This window comes from Meira miltonrushii (genome assembly GCF_003144205.1).
Source record: "Meira miltonrushii strain MCA 3882 unplaced genomic scaffold FA14scaffold_3, whole genome shotgun sequence".
Classification (NCBI taxonomy): domain Eukaryota; kingdom Fungi; phylum Basidiomycota; class Exobasidiomycetes; order Exobasidiales; family Brachybasidiaceae; genus Meira; species Meira miltonrushii.
In genome coordinates this window covers 2,825,121-2,840,345 of record NW_020289945.1, presented here as the reverse complement: position 1 = coordinate 2,840,345, position 15,225 = coordinate 2,825,121, and the positions used below count along the sequence as shown (strand labels likewise).

General features: G+C 44.0%; 6 protein-coding genes across 6 annotated transcripts; 2 read left to right on the top strand and 4 right to left on the bottom strand.

The window, feature by feature from the left end:
• Positions 1 to 66: 66 nt before the first annotated feature.
• FA14DRAFT_161752 (uncharacterized protein) lies at positions 67 to 4,988 on the bottom strand. Its single transcript, XM_025499273.1, has one exon. It carries the CDS (start codon positions 4,677 to 4,679, stop codon positions 222 to 224), a length of 4,458 nt encoding a protein of 1,485 aa, XP_025354619.1. The 5' UTR covers positions 4,680 to 4,988; the 3' UTR covers positions 67 to 221.
• A 942-nt stretch (positions 4,989 to 5,930) lies between these two features.
• Positions 5,931 to 7,447, bottom strand: FA14DRAFT_161751 (RBP11-like subunits of RNA polymerase). Its single transcript, XM_025499272.1, has one exon. The coding sequence runs from the start codon at positions 7,181 to 7,183 to the stop codon at positions 6,101 to 6,103; it is 1,083 nt and encodes a 360-aa protein (XP_025354618.1). The 5' UTR covers positions 7,184 to 7,447; the 3' UTR covers positions 5,931 to 6,100.
• A 156-nt stretch (positions 7,448 to 7,603) lies between these two features.
• On the top strand, positions 7,604 to 9,790 carry FA14DRAFT_124979 (iron hydrogenase; the record flags this gene model as incomplete). The annotated part of the gene is made up of 2 exons (XM_025496676.1): positions 7,604 to 9,262; positions 9,323 to 9,790. 2 exons carry the CDS (start codon positions 7,604 to 7,606, stop codon positions 9,788 to 9,790), a joined length of 2,127 nt encoding a protein of 708 aa, XP_025354617.1.
• Positions 9,791 to 9,835: 45 nt separating this feature from the next.
• FA14DRAFT_71382 (uncharacterized protein) lies at positions 9,836 to 11,617 on the bottom strand. The gene has a single exon (XM_025502748.1). The coding sequence runs from the start codon at positions 11,429 to 11,431 to the stop codon at positions 9,881 to 9,883; it is 1,551 nt and encodes a 516-aa protein (XP_025354616.1). The 5' UTR covers positions 11,432 to 11,617; the 3' UTR covers positions 9,836 to 9,880.
• Positions 11,618 to 11,728: 111 nt separating this feature from the next.
• FA14DRAFT_180938 (Sec1-like protein) lies at positions 11,729 to 14,132 on the top strand (the record flags this gene model as incomplete). Its single annotated transcript, XM_025501047.1, has 2 exons — positions 11,729 to 12,137; positions 12,391 to 14,132. The coding sequence occupies 2 exons, from the start codon at positions 11,729 to 11,731 to the stop codon at positions 14,130 to 14,132; spliced, it is 2,151 nt and encodes a 716-aa protein (XP_025354615.1).
• A 44-nt stretch (positions 14,133 to 14,176) lies between these two features.
• FA14DRAFT_71374 (siroheme synthase middle domains-like protein) lies at positions 14,177 to 15,213 on the bottom strand. Its single transcript, XM_025502747.1, has one exon. It carries the CDS (start codon positions 15,124 to 15,126, stop codon positions 14,221 to 14,223), a length of 906 nt encoding a protein of 301 aa, XP_025354614.1. The 5' UTR covers positions 15,127 to 15,213; the 3' UTR covers positions 14,177 to 14,220.
• Between the last annotated feature and the right edge of the window lie 12 nt (positions 15,214 to 15,225).

The following is a 15,225-nucleotide window of genomic DNA, read 5'->3' as shown; positions in this document are numbered from 1 at the left end:
ATGTAGTAAATTGTATCAATAAGAATCCTGTACTCAATCGAGCCTCAATCTCCCAATGATGATTTTGTGTAAGATAAATTGCAATAGAAGTACATGTTTGAAATCAAAGAATTGAGTGGTGTTGTGTTTGCTATTTAAGCATGTGCTGTATACTATGTTTTACTGGTATAGATGTATATATACATTGGAAACTATCCAAACTGTTTATTGTTGACAGTCTCTCAAATCGAGGGTTGTTGTTCTGTCACTTGAATGGGTGCATCCGCAGTCAAGAAAGAAGATGCTTTCGTGATAATTGCAGGTGGATAACCACGTTCTTTCATACGTTCCAACAAAACGATCGCATTCTCCTTTTGACCGAATTGCATTTCCACTTTAATCATTGCTTCAAACGTAGAAGGTTCACGAAGAACATTTTGGAAGCCATAAAGTCCATCGCCGGCTGATTGTGCTTCGTATGACTTGATATGCGCACCATTTGCATGATGACGATGATTGGGTGGATGATTACCAATTGCTGCAACGCCCATCGGTGGATCGTGCATTTCTGCAAACAGATCACGAGCCGGTTCCACGCCTTGAGCAAATGCCAAACCTCTGATCATCAAATTGGCAAGATAAGCTGTTGGATGGATATCATTTTGACGCAATTTGGCAAAATATATTTGCATGAGATCAAACCTATTATGCGTCAAGAATACGTTCAAAATTGCTTCATACGTGAGCGCATCGGGCAATTTTAGCTTTGACCTTCGAGTTGAAACATGATTAGGGATTGAATCAAAGATTTGAATCGCTCTTTGCAAATCCTGACAGTGTATACCATGAGCAGTAATGACGGATGCCCAGTGTGCACCATCTACATTTACCTTTCGTGCAGCAATTAATCTTCCAAAGATATCCTGCATTCCGACAATATCAACCGGTTCAATGGTACCGTAAGCATCCAAAAGAAGTTTGTACGTGTGTGCTGTTGGCTCGACATTGTGATGCAACATTCTATCATAATATGCCAACGCTTTCGATCGGTCCGGCTGTGAATGAACGTAGAATTGAATCATCGTGTTGAAAGGTGGTGCTTGAGGCTTGAACATACGATCAGATTCCATGACAGCATACAACTCTTCTGCTTTTGCTTCATCCCCAATTCGAGTAGAGCCATTGATCAAAGCTCCATACGTAACGCTAGAAGGGTTGAGACCCCTTTGACGCATTTCTTCGAATAATTGCAAAGCTCTCTCCATTTTTCTGGCCCTGCACAACTTGCTGATAACCGTATTGTACAAAAAGACATTCGGTTCAACGTTTAATCGTTGTGACTCTTGATACAATTCTTCAGCAATCATTGCATCATCTGTTGTGTCACGCACAACGGTGATCAAGGCTGCATAAGCATTTGCCGTCGGAACATGACCAGCATTGATCAATCGATGTCTATGATCCGAAGCAGCTTTTGCTTCGCCCGCATGTGCCAATCCTGTAATCATTTCATTTTCCAACGAAGCCCAAGACCATTGTTGCCAGTCAATGTCGCCACCAAGAGATGCTACTACATGGCAACCAACAACATATAATTGTTGAACGCGATCTAAATTGCCATTCCTTCCAGCAGTAACCATCATTGCACCGATCGATCGAACTGTAGGATAGGTGCCTGTTTCGGAAATGGACGTCATAAGCCTGTCATATGCACCTTCTGGATCGGCTGGTATTGCTTGAGAGAATTTTGATCTACGCGAGCCTGCATTCTGCACCAACAAACCAGCACACAAGTCTTCATCAATCAGCTGGATAGGCGCATATGCTTGCTGGGCTACCGATTCGCCAATGCTGGAAGGTGGTGAGGTAAAGCCGTCCAGAATGCTTTCAAATGTTAATGTTGTTGTAGCCTCTGATGTTGCATCAGCATTACTGCCTCCATCTGGAGATAATCTTGCCTCTGGTGATGATTCCATTATTTGCTGAGCTAAGGAGGGGTCGATAGCTGCCAAAAGCATATTTGCATCTGAAGGATATTTGCTTAGCGCGATCGTGCCTACTCTTGTCAAATCCAATTCTTGAACTGTCTCTCTGGGAAGTTTGGCCAAATCTTCCAAAAGGATAATGCAACCAGAATCTCGGTCAAAGCCGTTTTCCTTCATTGTTTCATGGGCAGCGAAAACATCGAGCAAAGTAGACCAGTCTTTCGAGCTGAATGGGAGATCTTCAGGTGCGACTTGTCCTCTGACGACATTATACAATTCCACCACTCGCTCGTTGAGGTCCTCCGTGATTTCAGATTGATGAAGTGGCACTAAAGAAGGAACAAGCATTTGTACAGAGGCGACAAGCATCTGAAAAGCATATTGTTCCCTCTCGGAAGCATCCAAGGGTTTTCCAATCCGATGCAATTGTGGAACATTGTCTCCCGTGAGGAGCTTGACCGAATCTCGTATAGCAAAGACCGAATCGGCAACATGCATTCCCTCCTCCCTTACCCTTTCCACGCGACTACGAACATCTGGTAAAAGCAAATGATAATGAATAGCATAAGTGAATGCCGAAATTGCGTCTTGGAATCGCCTCAATTCAATTAATGGTTGAATAACTTTTATCAAGATCGTTCTGGCAAAGAACCGGGAATCTTTAGCCAAGTCGGCAGATAATATCTCGTCTTCGCCAGTTGTATTATCGTTCAGCTCAGAGTGTTTCAAGATCAATTGCAAAGAATCATCCATGAGTGTTGAAGTCAGTTCCACGTTATTCTTGAGAATGGAGTCATCGAATACGTGACTGTTCGCAAGTAAGGCTATCCTGACCGAAGAATAAAGGTTTTTGCGACTTTCTTCGTCCAGCTTCGTGTCTCGATAAATTTCAATGAATCCAGAGGCTACGCGATTCAGTATCTGAACTAGCGGTAAATCTTCAATCCCTGCTCGATTCGCTGTGTCCATAGAAGGATATTCTACTACAGGCAAAGGTAGGCAGCGAGCGTGTCCATGAGCATTGTCTCCTTTTGCTTGAAGCTGACTGTCTATGATTTTGTTTACCCACTTCATCGCATCCACAGATTCACCTTTCTCCAGCAGCTTCTTGATAATGATTCTAGATGTTGAAGACGTTGGCAATGGAGCGGAAGAGTCTGTGAGCATTTTTTCAATCAGCATCAAAGCGCCCGGGATATCGTTACAATCATAATGAATCTTTATCATAGTATTCCAGATAACCGAGGAATGGGAAAAGCCGCTGTCATTGCTGTTGTCAATACTATCCACCGCTCTCTTCCGCTCAAAGGTTTCAAAGATTTGCCGGGTCTGTGATATGATTCTCGCGTCTCTTTCTTGTTCTGACTCGTCTTTTTGCAACCTGCGGTCCTTGGCAAAGCAATTTAATAGAAATCTGAACGTTGACCGATCGATTTCGACGTGCTTATTTGAAGCCATTTGCTGGAAGACATCACACGCTTTTTCGGTGTCTCCTCGCAGAGAGCAACACAAAAGTAATTTGTTGTAAGGTCTCTGGGTAAAAAATCCTCCAGCTCCAGAGGCATGAGCTAGCTTGAAGAGAGAAAAGGCTTGATCAAAAGATTCATCATCTTTTCCGGTTATGTGCTCAGAGTTCAAAATCAGATCTCGTTCACATAATGCCCTTGTCAGTAGTTCCCACGTTCGCGCATTAGGGCGCTTGTCGGCTTCGATCATCTGCAAATAAGTGGCAACGATGTCATTGGTATCTTTCTCTGCATCAGTATAAATGATCTGAAGCAGGGCTTGCAAGGCTTTGTTGAATCCTGAGACTGATTGTCGGGATGGATCGAGTTTGCGATATGTATGGACTGCACTTCTCATCTTCCCGCTGTCCTCTTCCTCTATAGCTTGTTGTATCAATTGTTCTTCAGGCGACCGAGATTGACTTTCTTCTATACGAACAGGTGAGAAAGGCCGTGATGCGTCGTTGAGCATCGGTCCGAGGTCGGTCGATTCAGAATTACCAAGTAATCCTGTTCGTCTTCCAACAGTGGCACCCATACTATGACTACGTCCGGGTCTTCGCTTTTGGATTGTTTTCGTTGGTTTTTGATTTGCATTCTCTAACTGTAGTATAGGCTTTTCCTCCGAGGGTGATAAAGCTTCCTTAATTGGCTGAGGCGAGCTTGTGGAAGCATCATTGGTGAGCGTACGAACGTGAGCGGGACTTGCTGAACTATTGAGAAGCGAATGCTCTGCTCTTGGTAAGATCAATTGTAGCGCTGGCAAGGATGTGATGTAGCTTTCACGTTTTGATCGCACAAGGCGAGCATGTGATTGACTGATATGTCTGCCGATCAAACCGCTTCTGTGTAATTGTCCTGGTCGATGGATGCGTGCTTGTTGGGCTGCAAGATCTTCGTCATCGTCTCCGATAGAATTACTGCCGTCGTTGGATGAGCTTGCGTTTGCATTTGCCAAAGCACGTCCAGATTGCTGAAAGCTTGAGTGAGCACCCCTTCCAGCATGAAATTTCGCACCACCGATTCCTGCGCCATTGGTTGATGAAGCACCGCCTGAGCTTAAGCCTTGCGTCCAAGAAGAGGTAGCAGATGATGAACCTGAAGCTGCATTATTCAAAGCTCCACGAAGACCAGACGATCCTGCGTTTCCAGAAGCAGCGGCAAAACGAGCGAATTGTATACCCAATTTTGTAGCCATTGAGATAGGCATGATGGCTTATGAATTGCAAACACAAGGGAGGCGCCTAAGCGGCCTACGTTGTGTTGAGCCAATTATGATTGAGGAGATGTCCTAGAAGACAATCTTGATGAGATATAGTGATTGAGATATAAATTGACCACTTTGATATCAAAGTATGTCAAGATATACCCTCCTTTCGAGTGACCACAAGGATTTTCGTTGATGTTGTTTGTGATGGTGTGGGGTGGAGTTTCCCTTTGAGTCAGAAAATTATCTGCAATAGATCTTCTTATTTATTGTATGTCCCGATTCTAATCAATCGGCATAAGACGGTTAAGATTTATACTGGCTTTGTGCAGGGTAGGAATTGTGCCACTTTTTTTTTTCTTTAATTAAGAGTCAAGCTAAAAAAAATACATTAATAATGTCTAGAGAAGCTACTGGAAGCATATCGCTAATCTAAAGCTCAGCGTAAGCCATAAAAAGGGACACGGCCTCAGCCGATAACACGTGCTGGCTTGGCTTATGTAAGCCCTGAATTTATCAGTTTAACAATGTAACACACCTCATGGTGGATGGACTTACGGTGAATTATATAGATTTGGTCGTCGAAATGAGAAGATTGATAGACCTTTTTCTTTCTCACACTTTTCAAACAGGGCTCAAGCAATTCCAATGAGGATTTTAATAAATTTCATTGGTAAGTACTTAATAGATTTTTCCCTTAAAGTCTTGACAGAGATGAATGAGAATATTATCATGCATTGAATCTATTTTTTCTTGAAACGAATTTAAGTCAATCCAGCCACGGTCAATTTGGTTGGACTCAACTTTTGGTCTTTTCTTTAAGGAAGACATTCTGCGATGGGCAGCACGAATTGATTAGGAAAGATATAACGGTGATTAATGAAAATGTAGATAGAGTTGTTCTAGGTAGATTAAGAATCTTGCTGAAGGATGTATGCGGTGAAGGGAAAGGATCGGTGTAGTTTATCCTTTGAGCTTAAAATGTGGTGGCAAGAGAAGGGAGTAAGAGGAAAGAGGAGAAGGAAAACTTAATTGGGAAAGTGACATAAAAATCTATTTCAGTTCGATTTGACCGATTGTAATTCGACCAAGCAATTAGGAAAAATTATGTACAATAGAACATGGAATGATATGTGACATCAACGAAAAGCTTTGTCACGGTTCAACAGCCGGCCATACTTCCGCACAATGGTCAACCTCTTACCATTCAGTAACGAATGTTTTCGTGCACCTAAAACTCGTCATATAATCAGTCTCTATTTCGAAATGCATCAATGATTGAGAAAAAGTGACGCTTTGCCTATTTTTACATGGTAATTTATGTGTGTTGCAAGCCAGAAAAGTAAAGGCTTTCTTTTTGGGGGTTGAGAATTTGAGTTTTAGGAAAAAAGTACATTGTTCCGACATCTTAATTGGCATCGTGTTTAATAATCATACGCTGGACCTCCCCTTGCACCTCCGCCATTCATACCATAGCCATCGTATACGCCGCCCCCATTGCCAGCGTTTTGATTCCATCCCCCTTCACCAGCATCTCCATTTTGCATCTCATCTTCTTCGCTTGGTCCATCGATCAGAATACCCAACTCTTGTACAACTTGAGCAGTTTTCAATTCAAGAATTCCCAAAGCGGTCTCTACGACTTCCACAGGACTCATACTTCCAACAGTTTCGACATCAAAGTAGAATCGGTTGGCCTTCCTGTTATAGTCAAACGGTGCATTTTCTGGAGGTGGCTCTTCTTCCCTTGCATTTTCACTTAGAGGCCATTCAGCTTTTGCATCCAATTCATACCAATATGCCGTATGCCGAAGGATGTTATGCGGATCATACTCGTATCCGACTGTGCTGACAGGTGACCATTTAGCATGTTCTTTTGCAAATCCTTTTCGTGCGATACATCGAATCTTTAACTCTTGTCCTTTACGCATCTTTACCAACATGATTCCATCCTGTCTTGGATTATCGAATCCGATCGGTTTTCCGAAATCCAAAGACCTTTGTGCTGTTGGCGTTGGACCCATTGAGCCCATATCCATATCAGGTTCATTTTCATAAGGTTGACCGAGACTATTCGATCTGATTAGCATCTTGGATGTAACGGGCATAATTCCACGTTCTTCGCATTTTGCATGGAGGGTTAATTCAACGCTACATCTGTCACATCCTTCTTCACAAATACATTCACGATGATCAACCAAAACTTGAGATGCGTTTGCACTGATCAAAGGGATCATACCTAATCGATGTGCCAAGAATTCATCGGGTAAAGGGGTTGTATTATTCTGAATTTCTACCATATCGATTGCGCATGTTGGAATATCGGCAATCATTGCTCTTCGTAGAGAGTTGGCAAAGCTCATATCAACGTTCTCTAGCACAAAGTTAGCACGATCAGATGTGAGAGAGCGCATTGTGATCTTTGGCTGAGATGTTGCATATAAACCAGAGATGCCATTTGATCCGGATGCCATTCCATTACCATTGATGCCGTTCATAGTGGCCATCTTTGCACCTTCCTCCTCACTTTGATGAATTGATGTAGCCGATTCGTTGATGAGCTGGAGGTGGTTCTGTCGGAGGTGAGTCTTGGATTAGAGGGAGATGATGATCCAACAAGATCAAAAGAGTGCGCACTGCACCATCACGCTCAAATGCTGCGATGAAGAACTGATCTCTCTGTGTGTGTTTAAGCTTAAAGGCGTGTGTATCTTGCACGCAGTCGCGAATCACTCACTCACTCACTCACTCAAGCTTTAAACTTCTCCAGGCCCACGCTGATTCGTTCAAGATTAAATAAAAATGCAAGCACGCGTCAATTTATAATCTCTCTCTTAATTCCGAAACGCCACAAATTATTCACAATTGTGACTCGCGACTATCATCATTGAACCATCAATCATCTGTCTCAGCTGAGTCTTTGCATCATGGCTTTCTCTGGTGCTTTGACGTTGACGGATCTGAATGATTATCTAGGTCCATCACAAGCATGTATCAAGCCAGTCTCGGGAAAAGATGCTCCCTCCACCGAACAGAAAGAAGTAGGCGCAGCTTCAACAGAGATTGCTATTGATGCTGATGGAGAATATTACGAATCGACAGCTGGTCAAATGGGAATCAATACCGCGTCTATAGATGATAAGCCAAGAGCCCGAACAAGACTGGAAACAGCAGAGATCAGCTTGAACGATTGTTTGGCATGCAGTGGTTGTGTGACAAGCGCTGAATCGGTACTGATTGGCATGCAATCTGTCGATGAATTACGCAAGGCTGCCGAAAAGAAAGGTACAAGCGAAGATGATGCACCTACACATATCGTTGTCAGCATTTCACCACAATCCCTCGCTTCTTTGTCGGCAAAATACTCTCGTTCTTTGGCAGATCCATTACCTCTGCAAACGGTACTTGATCGCGTTGAACATTTTCTCAAATCGAAGATGCAGGTTGATATAGTCATTGATACTTCATTTGCACGCCATATGTCCCTAGCCGAACAAGCAAAAGAATTCCGAGAGCGGAAAGAAGAAGGTCTATCCAGTACACAGCCTACCTTACCGATGCTAGCAAGCGCTTGTCCAGGATGGATCTGCTATGCGGAAAAGACCCATGGCGAGCTCATACCTTTAATTAGCAAAACTCGTTCACCACAGCAGATCGCAGGTATTCTAGCAAAACGATACCTAGTAGAGAGCGGAGGATTAAGTTCCTCTGAGCGTGTTACCAGAGTATACCACACTACAGTCATGCCATGCTACGACAAAAAGCTGGAAGCGTCTCGACAAGATTTCTTCGATGATGTGACGCAGAGCCGCGATGTGGACTTGGTAATCACGACTGGAGAATTGGACGATTTGATGCAAGCAGAATCCTTCAATTTAGCCTCATCGATTGAAAAGATAGAGAACGACGTTTCGATGACGCCGCCTGATTCACTTCAGGAAGCAAGTGTTTCGCCGGGCATACCCTCACTCTTCCAACAGCCTGGAAGTAGCTCAGGCTCGTATCTCTTTGATCTCATTAGAAGGGTATGGGTCGAGTATTTGGAAGAATCTCAAGAATCTGCATCCTCGAAGCCATTCCCAAAACTCGCTGTAAAGATGATCAGATCGGCTGATTACACCGAATACGTTCTTTATGCGCAAGATGGAAGCGGTAAGATTTTGTTCAAAGGAGCACAATGTTATGGTTTCCGTAATTTGCAAAATTTGGTTCGTAAAGTTCAACGTCAAACTGGACTAAAGAGTAAGAAAGCCGCTGCTGGCTCTTTATTAGATGGACCATCTACATTGAACTCCGAACGAAGATCTGCAAATGGTTTGAGAGGTCGTGGTCGCGGTGGAATGGTACGTAGAGGAAGAGGTGGATTGGCCGGCCGGTCTAGCACGACTGAGAGTAGTCCATTAGCACGTTCTGATGCGGCGATTGAAAATGTGATGGAAGATGAAGAAAGTCGAGCGTACGATTTTGTAGAAGTGATGGCTTGTCCGGGAGGTTGTGTGAACGGAGGTGGACAGATCAGACCGCCAGGACAGGCTAATGGATCTGCAGGCTCTTCAGCTTTGACCGCTCGTACGATCACTGCTGATGTTACTGAAGCGATCCTTGATGATACTTCTTCCGCGAACAAAGTCAATACTGATGCCAAGACACTTGATCCAGAGGGTTATACGTCCGGTTGGAGCACACCTCCATTGAGTGTTTCTGGCACGAGTGAAGGAAATGCAGGATTGGACGGAGAAGGGCCAAGTACGCCGATGGAATTAGACGAGACCAATGAACCGGCTGTTCAAGGCTGGAAAGGTACTTCGAAAGAATGGGTAAAGCGAGTCGAGTACCTTTACTGGCGAGCTCTGAAAGATACATCTGAAGATGAAATGATTGGAAATATCCATCAAGCTCAAGCTTTAGGTGTCTCACGCGAACAAATTGATAAACGAATCTCAAACACTATCCAAAGAGCTGCTGCCAATTTAGCCGCTTCAGCATCACTTGACATCTTGGCAGAGCAAGTCATTCAGACCATATGCAAGAAACAGAAACGATCTGATATCCTAAGGACACAATATAGAGCTCTGCAGGATGAAGCAGTAAGCGGCCTGGCAGTTCAGTGGTAATTAACGTTTGAGGTTGTACTTATAAGATTGTATTGTTATCACATTGTACATTATTTAGACATATGTCTTTCGCAATTGAATTTGTGCATTTCAATCTTCATCTTCGAAAGGATTAGCAACATACTCCAAATCATCGTCATCATCATCATGATTGTGTGCATCTTGATGAGCAGTAGCATTCTTGTCAGATTCAGCATGACTTCCACTTCTTGGTGACGTGATACCACGGCCTGCACTTCCTTCCATCAAACTGACAGCATTGCGTTGCGATTGAGATTTCGCAGAAATGGGTGGAGAATCGACACTATTGTCACTAATCTTGATCGGTTCAAATGTTTTTTCGCTTGCTTTACCACCTCCTGTTCTACCTGCATCGTCCCAACCAAAATTTGCATCATCAGCATCATCGTCTATTCCATCATTTTTGCTCATAGAAGATGATTTTGATCCGCCTTGTCTTTGTCCTCCTGCAACTTTCTTATACCGATCGGCTATACTGCTTAAGCTATTCTTTCTGGCAGGTGATGACTCTCCACTTGCAGAATCATTCCTTCCACGAGCCAAAATCTTTGCCAATTCATTCTCTCCGACAGGAGATGGATCACGATCGAATCCACGTCCCGATCCTATCGTAGGTGAAGCAGTAGAACCCGAACTTCCCGAAGGATTTCTTTGATTCCATCCTCCGAAAAATGATCCGCCTCGCCCGCTTGGAGGAACCTGATCATTATAAGCTCCGGCACCGGGTGAACCTTGACTACGTTGTGCCCATGCTTGTTCACCTTTTTGACGCAAAGCCGAAAAGGTAGAAGCCGCTTTTGCAAAACCTTGCTCAGCAAATTTATTGATATCCTCTTGCCACTGTTTTGCTTCTTTAGGTCCCGGTAATCCTGCTCCGCCTTGACCATTATATCCAGTAGAGTTCTGTGGACTATAAGTGGGTCTCGGAGCGTTGGTTGTTTGATTACCAGAGGCTGTACGACGAACACGTGGTTGATAGGAGAGATTGTTTGGATCGTATGCCGGCGATTGAGATTGCTCCTGTCCCTGACCTCCCATGCCGAACAGCGATCCAAGAGCACCTCCTCTTGCCGATGAGGGGTTAACGAATGGTCTTTGTGATCTTGCTTGTTGTTCTTCCGAGGCAGCAAGTGATCTTGCGAATTGTTCATCCTGTTCCGTTTGACTGAGTTCACGAGGTGGTGGAGGAACGTAAGAAGGATCTGACATCTGTAAGAGCGTATTGATTGCTCTTTCAAAATCACCACCTTCAGCAACCACAACAGCTTGAATTGTGTCTGTATCTATGTCTGGAAACATTGTCTTGATTTGTTGTGTTGTAGGGTCTAACTGTGTTGCTTGAGTATTTTCGGACGGGATAGCAGGCGTTGCTGTAGCGGCAGATTGCGTTGTTTGTTCTTCAGCAGGTGATCCTGGAGGAGAAAGTGTTTCAGGTGATCCCTTTCCATCTTTTTCTTTTGCATCAACGGTTAATGTATTTGATTTATTCATCGTTTCACGAGCTGCTTCTTCGCTTGGCTTTGATTGTGTTGGAACGTCTTTTGTTCCTCCTGCATTACTTCCACCATCCAAAGCATCGCTCAAAGCGGTCATATCCAACTTGGAATCCGGTTCTGACATCTTAGAATGAGTGTATTGGTAAGAGCAGATGGTGGTGAGGAGTGCCGTGTGTGAAGGTGGCTGTGTGTGTTTGTATTCAAGCTGGAGTGCCTTAGACGCACAGATCTTTTAAAGTGTGCAGCAGATCTGCCTGCTTGCAGCCTTGGCGTAAGAGAAATAATCCAAACAAGGGCCGCCAAATGGGAATAACGCACGGGGCAACAGCAAGCGAGAATAAAAGCGGAAATGTAATAGGCTTGCTTATAAACATTCTTATCCTTTCACCATCAATACCAGCTCGATGAAGTAGAAGCAGCGATGACAACTGTAGCAGCAAATGGGGCTGATATCAACAATGGAGATGCTCCTTCACAGGGTGTGATCACTGCTTCAAGAGATTATGGAACGCCAGCATTAGATCTCACACCGCTTCGACTTTTGGCTTTACGTTCATTACTTTCACTTTTGGACCAAATAGCTGAACCAAAGACGCTTTTACTTGATGCTACACTTGCAGGACCACTTGGACTTGTTTCTGATGTCGGAAGTTTGCGGGAACATGGCGTTGAAAGAATGTTCTGGCTGGAAGAGCCTGAGGATCATTTCCCCAAAACAGAACAAGAAGGCAACGATAGAATGATCGGCCTCGAAAAGGATGTCAATGCGCCAACTCGAGCAGTGGTATACATTTGTCGTCCAACATTGAGTCTAATAAGGGTCATATCAGGTGAGTATTCTCCCAATCCAACCGACCTTGGACAATATTAGCCTGTACACGGCTATCGCTCATCCTTGTACGGGTCAGTCAACGTCCATAGATGCATACAGCTTTTACATCGTCCACCTTTGGAGAATGTAAAGGTGTCAGTCTCATTTTCCGTCTTGCTCCAGTCTGTGCATTACGGATTTGTCTAGACCGACGGACATTCAAACCATACTGTAGATGGAGAGCTTACCTTTGCATCTCATTCCCCTGTCAGGTCATATTCTTTACGATCGGAGGACTGCAGCAAATGCAAACTCCCTCAAACACACCTATCATGCCCTATTTTCTCCAAGAAGAACAGAGCTGGCCTTGCAACTGCTCTCGTCCATAGCCACGCCTTCAATATTGAGCGATCTGAACTTGCATGATCTAGGGCTGGAGTTTGTACCGCTAGAGCAGGATGTTCTTTCGCTAGAGGAAGAAAAGGCTTGGTCTGATATCTGGGCAAAAGGCGATCATGGAGTGATACATCGTTCTGCCATGGCTTTGATGACCGTTCAGCATGTCTATGGTGCTTTTCCACGCATTGTGGGGAAGGGAGATATGGCAAAAAGGCTTTCTTCTCTTCTTTTACGACAGAGGCGTGAGTATCTGGCATCAGATCCCTCTAATCCGTCGCTACAAAACCCTTCACGCTCGATCGACAGTCTGATTATCATTGACAGAAGTGTCGATTTGGCAACTCCATTGTGCACTCAACTCACATACGAAGGTTTGGTGGATGAAGTGATTGGAATACGTAGCGCACACGTTGAAGTCGACCCTGCGTTGGTATCGGATGCTAGGACCAATCTTGCTCCTGCTGCAAGCACAGCTTCTGGAAGTACTACACCGATACCATCTGCTCGGAAAACGAAAAAGGTTCGATTGGATCGTACAATAGATCCATTATTTGGCTCGATTCGTGATGAAAATTTCGCAATAGTAGGAGAGAAATTACACACATCTGCAAAGAGGCTCAATGAAGATTATGAAAGGAGACATAATGCCAAAACAGTTTCTGAGATGCGTGCATTTGTGAGCAAGTTGGGCGGATTGACGAAAGCGCATGCAAGTTTACGATTGCACACTGGATTGACGGAAAGAATAATGGAATTCACTACACAAGAAATTTTTAATGCCAGTTTGGAACTTCAACAAAATATTGTCGCTGGAGTTGATTTGAACGATCAGCTATCGAATATTGAAGATCTCCTCTCAGCACAAGCGCCAGTGTTGACTGTTATTCGATTGCTTTGCCTGTTCAGTGTTGTAAGTGGGGGTATCAAACCGAAGAATCTGGAATATCTAAAAAGGGAAATCGTTCAAACGTATGGATATGAGTACATTCCCTTGCTCGATATGCTGGCGAAGACTGGGCTTATGACACGAGCAACACCGTCGAGCACACGTACTAGCGTTGGTTTTCAAGCGGTCAGATCATCGTTGAGATTGGTCGTTGATGATATAGACGAGCATGATCCGAACGATGTGAGCTATACGTACAGTGGATATGCTCCTTTGAGTATTCGATTGGTACAGGCAATCGCTCAAAAAGATGCTCTGTTGGCTCGGAATACTGGACAATCGCAAGGTGGTCAATCACTTTCACTTGCGTCTGCACCAAAAGCACACCCAATATTGGGATGGAGAGGATTTGAAGATGTCGTGCGCAGTCTTGAAGGAGCAACATTTGATGAAGTGCAAGGCAAGGATGAGATTCATACTCGAGCAGGAATCGATGGCGCAAATGCTAGGAAGACGACTGATACCTCAAATATTGCTGCTAACCCACCCGGAATGGGAAGCTCTGCATTGAATGCGACCACAACCACGATGGTGTTCTTCTTGGGGGGTGTGACGTTTGCTGAGATCTCCGCGTTGCGATTTATGGCCTCACGTACGCGCAACAGACGATTCCTCATTGCGACCACAAACACCATCACAGGCGACACAATGATTAAGAGCTTGCAATAATTCATACATATTCATAGCTAGTGACAATTTGTACAATACAACAAATCTGCATTCGTGCACACACAATATACCATATATTACTGATTTTTTATCTTGCCGATGAGTATTTTGTCCGTAAAGCGATCACTGCCAATGTTGCACCAACGCCAAGAGCTGCTCCTCCGATACCGGCCAGCCAAGGTGAAACGTATCCTACCACAGGACAAGTGCCAAAGAGTGATTTGTACAGTGAATCTTTTGACGGAATGAAAGATCGAATGACGGAAATGCCACGAACGTCTCTAGGTTTGTATACCTTTCCGGCTTCCCAACCCGATAAGATTTTGTCCATTTCTTCTGGCGTAAGTGAAGCAAGTTCATCAAAAGACCAAGCATCGCAAACATCAATCATCCAACGCATCCTTCTAGCACCTTTATTGGGTTCAGGTACCTTTTCACGTAATTTTGCACGCAAAATTCCCACTTTTTCGATTGCCGATCCTATCGAGACCGGTAATGCACGTTCGATTAACGATCTGGTGGTGGCAGCGATTCTTGGACCTTTTCCGCCGGTAGATACCATTATTTGTAGCGGACCGCGTCTTATCAAACTTCCAAAGTAAAAATCACATTCTGGTGGTACGTCTGCCACATTGACGGGAATCTTTAACGATCTTGCAATTTGACAAATTGTGCGTGATGTTGTTGCATCATCGATTGCAGTCAAGACTAAATCGTAACCTGCAATATCTTCTGGTCCTTCGTAACTCTTGTCGATATACTGGTCAACACTCTTTTCTACGTTGATACGATATTTCATCTCTGTACATAATCCGCTCGAGGGACACATTACGGTTAAATGACCATCTGCATCTTTTACGTTGATCAACCTTCCCGCTGCTACATTTCCGCCTCCGACAAGTAGTACCTTTTTGTCCTTTAGCTGCCATGCCAATATCAGTCCACCACCTGGACATATCTTTGTGTATTTCTCATGATCGGGTACCTTTGACATCTTGATAAGAATGATGTGAAGGTTTAGAGAGAAGGCTAGATAAGAAATAATTAATAATAATTAATAATTATATTTTTCTTATCAATTTAAAGTCTGTGC